Source organism: Galeopterus variegatus, unplaced genomic scaffold (genome assembly GCF_000696425.1).
Source record: "Galeopterus variegatus unplaced genomic scaffold, G_variegatus-3.0.2 Scaffold4765, whole genome shotgun sequence".
NCBI classification, from domain to species: domain Eukaryota; kingdom Metazoa; phylum Chordata; class Mammalia; order Dermoptera; family Cynocephalidae; genus Galeopterus; species Galeopterus variegatus.
In genome coordinates, this window is record NW_007730876.1 from 20693 (window position 1) to 33896 (window position 13204).

The 13204-nt window shown below is 46.3% G+C and overlaps 2 protein-coding genes across 3 annotated transcripts in view; one reads left to right on the top strand and one right to left on the bottom strand.

The window, feature by feature from the left end:
- Positions 1–260: 260 nt before the first annotated feature.
- On the top strand, positions 261–2645 carry LOC103603727 (protein RIC-3-like; the record flags this gene model as incomplete). The annotated part of the gene is made up of 1 exon (XM_008588304.1): positions 261–2645. A coding segment is annotated over one exon (440 nt), but the record flags the coding sequence as incomplete, so codon positions are not given.
- Positions 2646–5161: 2516 nt separating this feature from the next.
- Positions 5162–13204, bottom strand: part of TUB (tubby bipartite transcription factor) — a 91638-nt gene continuing 83595 nt past the window's right edge. For both annotated transcript variants that reach the window (XM_008588301.1, XM_008588302.1), the window contains exons 8-12: positions 12806–12918; positions 11799–11916; positions 10528–10626; positions 10131–10302; positions 5162–9661 (exon numbers count right to left, since the gene is read on the bottom strand). In XM_008588301.1, coding sequence (XP_008586523.1) covers positions 9528–9661; positions 10131–10302; positions 10528–10626; positions 11799–11916; positions 12806–12918 — 636 coding nt within the window. In that variant the 3' untranslated portion in view covers positions 5162–9527. The remainder of the gene's footprint in view (positions 9662–10130; positions 10303–10527; positions 10627–11798; positions 11917–12805; positions 12919–13204) is intronic.

A 13204-nucleotide genomic window follows, 5' to 3' on the forward strand; every position in this document is an offset into this window, starting at 1 on the left:
ACTCTGCCCTAAGCACCCTACACTTAAGAAGGGATTTTCATCTGAATTGGTTTGTATTTCAAAGAGCACTGGGACAGTGAGCCATATTGCTATGAATTTGCTCAAGCGAAACTTTAGGACTATTAGAATCATCTTAGAGATTTCTTGAATGGATTTGCTGGGATAGGGTGGCTGCTGCCTGAGAATCCTCTTTGAGCCTGACACTTTATTTTTTTTGAAGACACATTCTTTGTAAGACTTTGTGCTAATTTTCTCTCTAGGTTACCCTGAAGAGACTTATCCAATTTATGACCATTCAGACTGTATCAAGCATAGGCAAGAAACAATCCTGGTGGATTACCCTGACTCCAAAGAACCCTCTGCTGAAGAAATAGCTGAAAGAATGGGAGTGATAGAAGATGAGGAATCAGATCATTTGGGCTGGAAAAGTCTGCCCACTGACCCCATAGCCCAGGAAGATAATCCCGTTACCTTGTGTGACCCAAAGCCAGAAACATGTTCCTGTTGTTTTCATGAAGAAGAGGATCCTGCTGTCTTGGCAGAGAATGCTGGATTCTGTGCAGATAGCTACAGCGAGCAAGAAGAAACCACCAAAGAGGAGTGGCCCCAGGATTTTAGAGATGAAGGGTTGGGCATCAGTGCTGATAAGGCATATACAAGTGGCATGTTGAGGAAGCGTAACCCACAGGGTTTAGAGTGAAAGCAGCCAGTTCGTTGAAGTATTCATTCCTCGAGTCCCAAGGTGACCTTTCTTTTCCCTCTCAGATTTCATCCGTGGCCCTGTGTCCTGTACTACCTTCTCTGTATTCAAATGTCATAGCTCTCAGGCCTCTACCATGGATATCATGTATCCTTCCTTGTGCTCACACACCTGTCACCTTATAAAACATAGACATTAGTGTGAACACAAGACAGCGTCACTCTTCTTGCCTTTCCCACATCAGAGAAGTTGATCCATTGAGTAATTGTGTTTGGTCTATTGTAATTACAGATGGGAACTCTCAAGGGTAAACTTCAGCTCTTCCTATTAGGAGTAACAGTTGGTTTACCTGTGGATGGACATCAACTCACAGGTGATGAGGACTTAAGGTTGCAAGTGTGAAGATTTCAGACTCCAAGATGCCTTGTTATTTGGGCCTTGAGCAGGTCAATGTTCTCCTGGGGAGAAGAGAACATTTTGTTTGTAGGCGTGATGGGCCCAGAGCAAGGTAAAGACTGCTGTCTGAGCTGAAGCCTCTTCTTCACAGTGAAGCTCTTTCTAGGAGCACTGATGCTGTCTCAGACATCCTCTTTTCTCCAGAGTAGCAGGAGACTCTCACTGGCCTGAGAATGAGCCGAGGCCTGTTTGGGGACTGTTTTGCTCTGATATTGCTTGGATCTCTAGCTTTCTTTTTATCCCTGTTCTGCTCAACAAAACTGCCAAACCCAGAAGTACCTTTGCACCCCTGGTCTTCAGTGGCCAGAGGAAGCTTTAGATAGAGACTTTAGTCCCTGCCCTGCAGAACCAAGGTTTGAGGCTGCAGGAAGGCCTGCCCAAGGGTGGTGGTCCTGCCATGAGGAGCTCAGGCCAGGGAACCCGCAATAGGAGAGAGAACTCATGCACTATGGACAGTCCTTGCCTAGAAACTGTTTCTGAATGTTGTGTCCTCTGGGAAATTTGTTCTTATAACCACATGAATTGAAACAGAAATGAGGACTAAGCTAATATTCAAAGTGCCAGCAAAACAGGGAAGTTGCAATTGTGTCTGTTGCCAAGAACCAATATAGCAGTGCCCAGGGGAAGAGATGATATGAACATTCAGATATTGGGTCTTTTGAGAGAACTGTGGAAAAGTAGGAAGTAGACTAGGATTGGGAAGATTTTGAACAAGCTAAATGCCTGTTCTCCAAAGTTGTTGTCATGTGTCTTCTTGAGACAATATGGCATCCGTGAATTCTGTCTAGCATGAAGGATGAGTGAATTCAGCTTTACATGTAAGACCTGAGAGTTTAAAGAGGACATGTTCCTTAGGACATTCCAGTCATGAAATGTGGACGACTCAAAATTTTAGAAATTATATGAAGGTAGATATGGCTTTTAGAGTTCCATTGTGTCTGGCACAAATAAGTTGCCAGGAAAATAGTTTAAATCATACATGTAAGCATATAGACTGCTGTCAGAAGGTATGGGATCATATTAAGATAATCTGCCAACTACCACTAGGCATTTGTTAGTTATTTGAACTACAGAGAAAAGTCACTGAAGATTGAGTCTATACAATGTATATTGTATCTATCTCTGTGTAGAATATTTGACTCACATTGTAAAGAATGCAGCTTAAAATGTATTGAAGACAATCTAAATGCAATGTAACACTAAAGTTAAAAAGTAATGTAGGTGCTCTTAACTGTTTTGATAAATTGTTTTCCATGTTATTTCCTTTACAAAGAGAACCCTGGGTCCCTAGTTCAAATTCCTTTTTTTGCCTTAGGATTTGATTCCTTTATTAGTGATAAGAACTTCTGTTTCCTTCTAGCTTGCTCGTTCATTCATTCATTCATTTAGCAGACAATTGCTCAGTGCTAGAAACTGGGAATAGAAAAGGCTCATCTCAGAAAACTCAATTTAACATGGGAGCCTGACAAATAAAAATGAACTATGAACTGTAAGAGGGCTCAAGATCATGAATTCTGCAGGCAGGGAAATGTGGGTCATGATCTATCCCTGTTTATTCTAGCTGCCAAATCTTGGGTCAGCTCCTTAACTGGTCTGAGTCTTGGCTTCCGCACTTATAAAGTAAGGGAAGTAAAAGTCCAGGTCTTGTTACACTGTTGTAGAGATTAAATGAAATAATCAATGCACGTAAAACAGCATTGGTTCTAGCTCATACATGATAACCACTCATTAAGTGGTAACTGTTTTATTGTACAATGGTTTGTGCTGTAGTTGAGATATAGACCCAAAAGTACAGGAGCACAAAGGAAAGAGAAATCATTTTTGCCAAAGTATTTCCAAGAAACTTCACAGAGGAGATGGGCCTTGAGGTAAGCTAAGAACCTCTCCAGGTGGGCAAGGAAGAGAAAGAACATTCTTGGCAGAGTGAGTGGTGTTGGAAAAGCAGTGGGGTATGAAAGTGTGTGGATATTCAAGTATTTTGATGAGGCTGGTCTGTAAAGTGTTACATAACCATCTCTTTATTTTGAATGTTAGTCTTTGGAAAAAAAAAATAGGCTTATGGGAATAGTTCCTACCAGAAGTAGTAAGCCCTCCTCCTGGCTCGTGCTTGCACTTGGTTGGGTCTATATGTCAGGAATATATTTATGTATTTATATATCAGGAATTTTGATGTACCTTTCAGTCATTTAGGATTTAAGACAATCGGATTTTGCAGAATTATTTTATCCTTCAGGAGTGACAATTATGTGTGTATATATAACCCAGGATGACCAAAATCATGGGACAGTATTTTTGTTGTCATGGCTGCTGCCTCTTTCTCCATGGTCTTAATTTCTCTGGACTAGAGGGCTACAAACTTGATCAGTCCCCCAGCACTAGGTCTGTAGTTACCTTTGGGCAACATGACAGAGTACATAAGTCATGCCACTAGGGGCAGGTAGTTGGCTTGCATCATCTGTGACCATGCTTGTTAAATCAGTGGGTGGTCCAGACAGGAGATCCCCTTTCCTGGTCACCACAGGAGCACAAGGAAAGCATCTCATTTGCTCCGTGACTAGTGTTGTGGGAGCTCCAGAAGCTGGGCCCAGTGAAGTGTGCTAAGGAGTAGAGGTATATTTGACATCTAGAAGTGATGGCTTTTGAGAACCAGTTTCTGTACCACCTATGGCTTAGGTGATCTAATAACTTATAGTCTAAACTGAGACACTTTGGAAAAAGGACACTTTTGGAATAATTATGCCAAGGTAACAGCATAAACCAGGACTATCCTGGAGTTATCTTCACCATGTCTATAGCCATTTAAAATTTTTCTTCAACCTGATGACTAAACAAAAACCTCTTTCTTTTTTAGAATATCCTGCATATGCTATTTCCTATAGAGGCGGAGGCCACAGGAGATAGACCATGTTTCAGGCAGGAAACTAGGTTGGAGGCAATAGACAAGCAAATCCTACTTATTACCACACTCTTAAAATTCTCCTTCAATCCAATTTGTATTCCAAAGAGAAATTTAGTACTTCAGCTATTCAGCAGTACTGAGAAAAAAAAAAACATGAATGATACATCTATGACTTTACCTTGACCACTAACCTTTCTAAAATCTACTTACCTTTCCCCTCTTTTCTTTTCCTTCCCATTTTCTTATACAAAGGACAAAGACAAATTTCTCCTCTTTCTTAGATCATTCCTTAACTTCTCAGATTACCAGTTTCCTCATTTATGAACTGGGAATAATACGCACCTTACAGGGCTGTTAGGATTAAGTGAAATACTGTTTATAATATCTTTTTCCCAGGATGAAGCATGTGGTAGGTGCTTGGTGACATCATCAACAACATCATCACTCTGTCATCAAGTCCTGTGCTGCTGGGCTGTCGCACTTGACACCCTCTAAGGCTACCCTGACTGCCAGGAATGGCCCAGCGCCATTCTGCAGACTCTAGGTGATTTTAGCTGTGACCTCCTCCCTCAGTATCAGAACTTCAGATTTCATGTCTGCTTCCAGCCACAACTGCAGCCTCCCTTCCTCTTGGCTTCAAATCCGCCACAGGCTGAGATTCCCTAGCTTGTCCAAGTCCTGTTTAAATGGGTTAGGCTCTGAGCAAAGCCAGAGGAATCCAGTGGCTGGGTCTTCATGTTATGTCTGCCCGCTGGGCTTTTCTGCCTTTTTGAGGTCTAAAGGACTGTTCTGTTCGTAAGGGCCAGGCCCACAGAGGATGCTTAGAAGCCACCAGCCCATTCCTCCAAGTGGCACAGCAGACCCTGAATGAGGCAGAGCAGACCAGTTTTTTAAGCCCTTCCCAGCCTCTGGGTGTGGTTCTGATGATCTTTAAACATGAAATGTATGGCCAGAGGGAGGACAGTGCTGACCCACATGTCAGCAAGCTATGATCCCTTTGTTAGTACCACCCACCTAACCACCTGAGGTTCCTAGGAAAGAATGACGAAATGGTGTAGAGAGAGAGAGACATGTTTTTCTTTTTATGAAAAAAAAAAAGTACAAAGAACTTTGAAACAATTCAAGTTTAATTTGTTGATATATGTCTGTACTTAGACAAACACTAAATTCTACAACATACATAATGTCAACATGGGAAAATACCAAGTTTGTCATTGCACATACCAATAAATAAATACATTTGCTCCAGAATACCAAAGTTTATTCAAAAAGTCACTTAATAAAAGCACAGTTTTGGAAGTTTGTCTAAAACTCCAGATAATTTTGAACAAAAATAAAATGTCTGACCACTCCAAAATATGAAAAGACAGTCTTGTGCAAACAGACATACACATTCTAGGCATTATGAAAACTGGCTAAATGTGTGTTCCCAGCAAGAGCAATGTCAATCATCCTGACCAAATTCCCTTTGTCACTAAATACAGGATTAAAGAGGCCAGAATCAGGCTTCCCTTCCTAAGCCATTATGAGTTGCCCTCTAGAAACTCTGGATCTCAGCCTCATCTCCAGCTCTGCCTGGACCTTGATGGGGGAGGGAGGAACAGGAGAGAACAGAGGAGAGGGGTGTGGTGTCTTTCTTAGGAAAGAAAAAAGGCACAGTGATGAGCTAGAAAAAGTAGTGATGAAAGCAAGGATTAACTTTCAATCCCCCTGCATCCTATGGCAAGCTTTGATAGTCCAACATCATCATTTTGTAGTTAAGAAAACGGATCTAGAGAGATTCATGGTTTGCTCAAAATCGTGTTGCCACTAAGTGCAGTAGTGCTTTCTGTAAGACCAACTTGCCTCTCCACTTGGTTGGAAAAATGAAAACCAAACCTGTCTCAGTACTTTTCTATTCTGCCCACCCCCACCCCCCATCCTGAGATGACAAAAAATTGCAAACTGGAGGTACATAAGTACAGGTGGCCATAAACTCAAACAAGAGCCCATCTTTTGGCCTGGTGGCTGCTACAGGCCTACAAGCCAGGGCTCAGGGCAGTGTAAAGTCCCAGTCACAGTGCTGGGCACCACAAGAAAAACTCATTCAGCTCTCTGGAAAAGTGTGCTGTGAGGGCCACCTGGCATCCTGAGGTCACAAATGGATGTCACAGCGAGGGCAAGGAATTATAAGGAGGGGAAGGCCAGTTTTACTGCAGTAAGGGAAAACCAGGAAGTCCACCTACAGATGGAATTTGTGCTTGCGTAACAAAGTCATGAACGTGGCATCCCAGCATCTCCCTCACTGCAGACTCCCATTGTAAGCAAAACATGGCCCTTTTCCTTTGAAATCCCCCCACTGCTTATTAAATTCAGAATTATATCTAAGTAAATGGTAATTTTACTTAGAGGTAAATGTCTTGCTATTTTCTGAAAGAAAAAAACTTCCGCTTCTACATGCTTGTTACCCTGTCACTGAAGGATGTAGGCACCAAAAGTTCTCTTCTAGCCTGTCATTATAACACTCTCTGGCTTCCGACACCTGTCCTTGCCATGGGTCTGGACCTTACTTGCTTCCTCTGAACTAATGTTGCGAGTTTTAAGGCACATTCACTAGAATATGTTCAAATTCATCCAAAAGCATGCATGTGATACACTGATTTCGAAAAACTAACAACTTTCTTGGATGGTGACCTCCCACTCAGAACCTTGGGAGAAAGAGCTGGTCATTTCTTTCTCAGGTATACTTTCTGTTCAAAGAGCATGAAATGGACAATCCATAGGTGATCAGAACTACATCCGTACTCCTTTCCTACTCATCCTTAGCAATATGATCATAAGAACCCTCAGTTGATTGCTAATTGCCCTTTCCCCCAAATACACACAGAGATATGCAGACACAGACAGACAGACACAGAGCACCTTGGAGCCAGAAGGAAAGAAAAGCTAGACTTGGAGAAGATCTGTGGAAGTGAACTTCATCACTCTGCAAAAGAACTATTTGGGGGCAAAGGGTGTAAAGTTTTGGGGTGTGGCCCCAGGAGGAGTTACAGAGGAGCTGTCTAAGGTCCCAGCTGCCCAACACTCTTAGGAGAGTGCTGATTCCATCACTCATTCCCTGACCAATCAAGGACTATCTGGGTAGAAGGTGTGATGGGCAAGAACTCTCACTATGGGAGAGGCTGAACCCAGGTGGTCTCCAGGGGCCCTGGCAGCTTGGTGAGTACTTGGGCCAATGGACGCAGGGCTGGTGGCCAGGGAAAACCAGTATCACCTGGAGTGGAGTCTTAAGAGCAGACCTTGTACGGCTGGGTCTCAAGCAAGGTGACTTATCTGCTTTTGCTTACCACTCAGAGAGTTTTGTTGCTGAGGCTACCCTTCTCCACACCCAGGCTAGAAAGCTCAGCCCACGTTTCTTGACCCTACCAAATATCCAGTCAACTCCCTCTTCTGTATGCTAAAAAAGAAAGCAGAGGCCAACAGTCTTCCATCGGAGGGGCCTCTCAGAGATGTATGAGCAGATCCTGCTAGAACAGGTGTGCCGTGCTTTAAGCATTCAACATAGGAAAACCTAGATTACAAAGAAATGAGAGCATACTTCTTCCACTTAAGTCAAAACAACTTCTTCACCTATAGGGCCTCACTAGTGTGTTTAAAGTATGACTTTTATTTCTTTAAAAAAATCAATTTCTACTTAGCCTTTGCAACCATATTTACACTAAAGCAAGGTACAACCCCAGCTTGCTCCCTGCTCATTTCTGATGTCCATCTGGACAAGACGTCTTTGCCAAGGTAAATGACAAGTGGGAAAAGCTTAGAGTTCTCAGGCCTGCAGGGTGGATGGTGCCATCCAAGGAGAAGTAACAGTGGGGGAAGGGATCAGGACCAGCCCCAGAACATTCATGCTCGCTGTATCACAGCTACACAGAAAAATGTGCAGCAGCCTTGCTAAGGCCTGCTTATGGCTGAGCAGCCCACAAGGAGGGGCCAAGCAAAGGCCAATCCTGATCAGACTGACTTGCAAAAGGCCAGACAAATTTCAGCAGAGAACTGCCCAATTTCCTACTGAAATGCTTTCAACCTTATGCATCAATTTTAAGTCTCTAGAATCAAGGGAAGAGGGGAGGGCAGGTAGAATAGGCCCCAGGAGGCCAGAGAGCTGGAGATACCAATTTCTTGGAGGACAGTGGGAAGAAAGAAATCAAAGGAACTTGAGGTTCTGAATTCTGCCATTAAGCAACTAGGTGACCCAGGGTGAGTCCCATTTTCTGCGTGTGACTCACCTAAAGGGATGAGGTTGTACTAGCTGATCCCCTAAGGGTTCTACCACCTCTGATCTCCTGTGGTTCTAAAATATTCCCTTCTCTCCTCACCTTGTCCCATTCCCTCCCAAGAACCACAAACAGAAGCCCTCACCAACCACGACTTGGCTTACAGTAGTGGGAGGTGAAACACATTCAAGAGCACTCGGAATTGGGTCTTTCCCAAGAGAGAAGAGAGTCTTCCTGGAGCATGCCATGGCTTGAGAATAGTGTGTTGCCAGCAAGAGCCTCAGGCATGCCTAGCTGTGTGCAGTCTGGGGCTGGTGACCCGGGACCCATCTACGTTTCCTGGGGTTTGTGCTGGGACTGCTCAGCAGTGAGCTCCTGGGGCAGTTGACAGTGCTCCCAGTACAGCTCTGATCCAGGGAGCCTGTTCATGCACCTCTTGCATGCTGAGACTGTGTCCTGCAGGTCCTGTCCACTAAGACATTTGGCTTTGAGAGCCAGATTCCCACTGCCTATGTGAACACAGAGCAAACCTAGAGAAATGAGCTAGAACCCTAGGCCATCAGCTGATTCCCATAGCCACAGATAGCCACGCCCCTGCAATCCTGGCAAGGTCTTGCCTCTCCCCTGTCCCCTCTACTCCCTACTTCTCTCAGGCCTGGCTGGGTCCTTCTGAAGTTGGAGGGCTTTCTGTATTTGTAAGGGCCAGCCAGCTCGGCCACAAAGCCCTTTGCTACATAAAGTTGATGTCCCCTACACACATGTTCACATATGTATGTACTCACTCACTGTGCCCCTGCCTGTTGGGGCACCTGTTGTCATCTGACTCCTGGGCTATGAGTGGATGGCTGGGCCACAGCAGCCCTGCACTGTGCTTCCTCTGTCTCTATGCCTCTGTGGCCTTCCCAGATGAAGAGGTTGCTCAGCTTGGCAAACACAGCTGTAGCACAATACCAACCCTAGAGTGGGGTGTGCATTGATCTTGGGGCACAGAAAGAATTACTCTTGTCCCTTCACACCCACCCACTCCACCCTTATTCCCCTCCCTGCCTCAGCAGCACAGGCAGAGAAGTCAGTTCCTGCCTGGCTGGGCCAGGGAGCCCCCTGAGGGCCAAAGCTTCATCTGGCAGAAGGCCTATGTACAGAGGGTAGGCAGGGCTGTCTCCGCAGGCAGGCAGGCAAGCTCCACTCCAGGCTGGGCAACCCCAAAGGGCACAGGAGGCCTCTATTCACAGGCCAGCTTGCTGTCGAAACTGGACAGGGCAATGGCAAAGGCCTGCAGTGCACACAGTGGGTAGTTGTAATCCATGGTGAACACATCCTCTGCTACCCGGCCAAACTGCATCACAATGTAGTCCGCTGGGGCCAGGCATAAGCACGGAGAGACAAGGACAAAGCAGGGATGGTGGAGATAGGGAAGGACAGACAGACACTCAAACCACAAGAGGGAAGAAAAAGCAAGAAGCGGATGCCAGGAGAATCCAAAAAGAGGTAAAACAGGCCAATTGGAACAATAGGCAGGAGAGAGGTGGCAGATGGCAAAAGAGAAAGATACATACAAACACCAGGAGACAAAGAAGAGAAAAAGTCCATTTAAAGGGTGTTCCCATGCCTGAGACTCTGCTGAGTACACAGACCAGGGCTCCAAAGAAGGTTCTTCCAAGGCCTCCCAGACATTATTTTCAGAAGGTTCTTTACATCTAATCTAAGCTGCACCGCCCACATTCTTAAACTCTGGCCTGTATGGGCAGGGCTAGGTGAGTTGAACCCTCAGCTAAAAGCCCCAGGTGTCATGTGGACAGTAATGAGTAGGGGCAGAAACACTCACGGTCATTGCCATGGATGATCTGGAAGTTCTTCACAGAGGCCTGTGTGACGCGCCCATGGAAGTTTAGTACGTAGGACTGTGTGTCATCATTCCAGACAGGTGTCTTGTTTTGCAGCTCGATGATACTCTCTGTGTTCTTATTCTGCCAGCGTGCTAGCAGTGTCTCATGCTCCTGGGAGGGCAGCCTCACCTGAGTCAGGCCCAAGACTTGGCACCATGACCACCCCAAAAAGGGATCTGTCCCAGGAATGGGGGTTCTTAGATTTCCCTAGACCTCCAGGGCTTCTCACAATGTATCCCCTACACATATACACACTGGCTGGAGCTCTACCCTTAGACTAAGCTCATGCAGAGGCTAGGATGACAGGGAAGGGGGTAGGGTGGGGCAGAGACTCACGTTACGGGGGCGGATAGAGACTCTCTCATGAACCATGTTCATGCCAGGGACAATCACGCTCATCTTCCGAGGTCCCTTGAAGCCTAAGACATTTGTCTCCTGGGAAACAGAGAGAGAAAACTTGACAGTGGCCACTGGAGGAATCTACTTACCTTCTGGAGAGACTGGGTGCAAGGAAATAAAGATGAAGGGCTAGTTTTCACCATCTCTACTTGAATAGACCTCAGTGAGGGCCTCCCTGCCATCCTTCCTAAAAATCTCATATACCCCTTGACATTTTACATCCCCCTCCCCTATTTTTTCTTCTTAGCATTTATCAGGAACATATTTATCTCACCTATATATATGTTTTCCAGCTTGTCTCCCGCATTAGGGGTGTAAGTCCTATAAGGGTATAAGTTGTGTCTGTTCCCTACCAGATCATTAGTGCTTCAAACAGTACCTATAACATGGTTGGGGCTCAGTAAGTCAGGTTGCCTCACCAAAATTGACCAGCAGGTGGCACCATGGACTCACAGAAAATAGCCGCGGACTCCCAATTGCCTTCCAATAACCCATGCCCAGGTTGATGAGGCATCCATCCCTCATTTTAAAAATGAAGAAACTGAGGTTCACAGCGGTAGAGAAATCCCCTGTATTTATATTCCAGTTTGGACATTTATGAGCTGTGTGCTGTCACTAAGAGACCCAACCTCTGAGCTTCAGTTTCCTCATCTATAAAGAAAAGAGGATCTATTTAAAAATGAAGAAACTGAGGTTCACAGCGGTAGAGAAATCCCCTGTATTTATATTCCAGTTTGGTCATTTATGAGCTGTGTGATGTCACTAAGAGACCCAACCTCTGAGCTTCAGTTTCCTCATCTATAAAGAAAAGAGGATCTACCCTTTAGGTTGAGCATTCAGTGAGATGATTATACAAAAGGCCCTGTAATCCACACAGGACCTGGCATACCAGGAATGAAGTGGGGGATGCACAGACAAAAACCTAGGCCTCCTGCCTCCTGTCCAAGAGAGTTCTGGGCTAGGCTGCATAGAGCCAGGCCTGGTTCCCAGAGCCCCTCAACCGGATGTCCAGCTGTGGTCTAAGCCCTGAAGACCGTAGGTGAGGCCAGGGCCTCCATCTCAGGCAGGCTTCAGTCTGCACAGGACAACCCCTCTCCACACAGCCTTGTCTACCCACCAAGATAGACGAGATGGTCACCATATCAGGCAGCAAGTCCTGGGTCTCATGTCTAATTTGGAGACCAGCAACCCAAGAACCCAGGACTCACATAGCACACAGCTGCTAGCTCCTGACGCAAGGTTCCACTTTCCAAAGTAGAAGATGAGGCCTTCTGAGGGTTGATTCCATTGTCATAAACAGTAAACTTAGTGCCCATCAGGTTGGACCTGAAGGAAAGGCACAATCCATATAGGGTCAGGCACCCTCTGCCCCAGCACAGGGAACAGCTAGCTAACAGTCTTTTCTGAGAAAAGCATGCAAAGCATTCTAGGCTGGGCTAGGAGCAGACACATGGCTCAATGGATCCACATCTTTGAAGGAGCTTCATGGGCAGAAGGCCTGAACTTGTTCTGAGTTGAGTCAAAGGGCATCTCAATTCAGTGAAGGAATTTCAGGGAGGTAAATCAGGATTCAACAGATGGTTTTCGTGGGTGAACAGGGGTGCTCCCCTCATGGAAGGAGAGCAAGCAGAATGGCATCTCGTAAGACTGTAGAGGGAACTTAGCGGCCCGTAGAGAGTGGATGTCATGATCTCTCCTGTCCTGTCCTGCCTGAATCCTGGTCTGGCCCCATCTCCAGCTTTCGATCTTTGCCTCTAATCTTTATTTATGCTCCCCAAACCTGGTACTCTGTTTTGCAGCAAACCCTATCTCTCCCTTAAGGCCTAGCTCAGAGCCTTCTACCATACCACCCCCTCACCCCGACTGCTGTTACTCTTCCCCCAGGAACTCACTTTCAGCCTTGCTCTTGGCAGTGACCATGGGGCCTAGGCAGCTCTTCCATGGTGGCCTGCATCATCAGTGACATCCTGGGGTTTGATCCATTACTTTTGGTGGGCCTGTACCCACCTGCCTGGGAGCAGTTTAGGGTAGGGTGTGTAAGGCCCATTTTCAAGTCTGGCTGGGCACAGATCTGGGCCTATGATTGGATCTGATGAACAGAGAGGATCCAACACTGGCTTAGATCTCCTTTCAGGGACGGGAGATGCCCTCTACAGAAAGCCTACCCCTGCCCCTCCCTCCCACTCCTGCCTGCTTCCCGGGCAAGTGCTGGTACCGCAGTTTCCCGATGTAGCTGTCCCCTCCTCGAGACAAGTCTGTTGGGTCCACAGAGATGAGGTAATTGGAAGTTTTACTCTTCTTTCTCTTCCTTCCCGCCAGGAGGAACACCTTGGGGAGTGGAGCAAGGTCATGTTCCAGACCCAGCCTCTGGCTGCACACAATCATGGGTGCTACTCACACACACACACCCCCCCCCCCCCCCCCTCTCACACACACACACACACACACACACACACACACACACACACACACACACACGGAGGCACACCCCCCCGCCGGGCGGCCCCCCTCTCTCCACCTCACACACACACACGCACGCACAGCCCCCGCTGGGGGGTCCCCCCCTCTCCACCTCACACACACACACACACACACACACACACACACACGCACA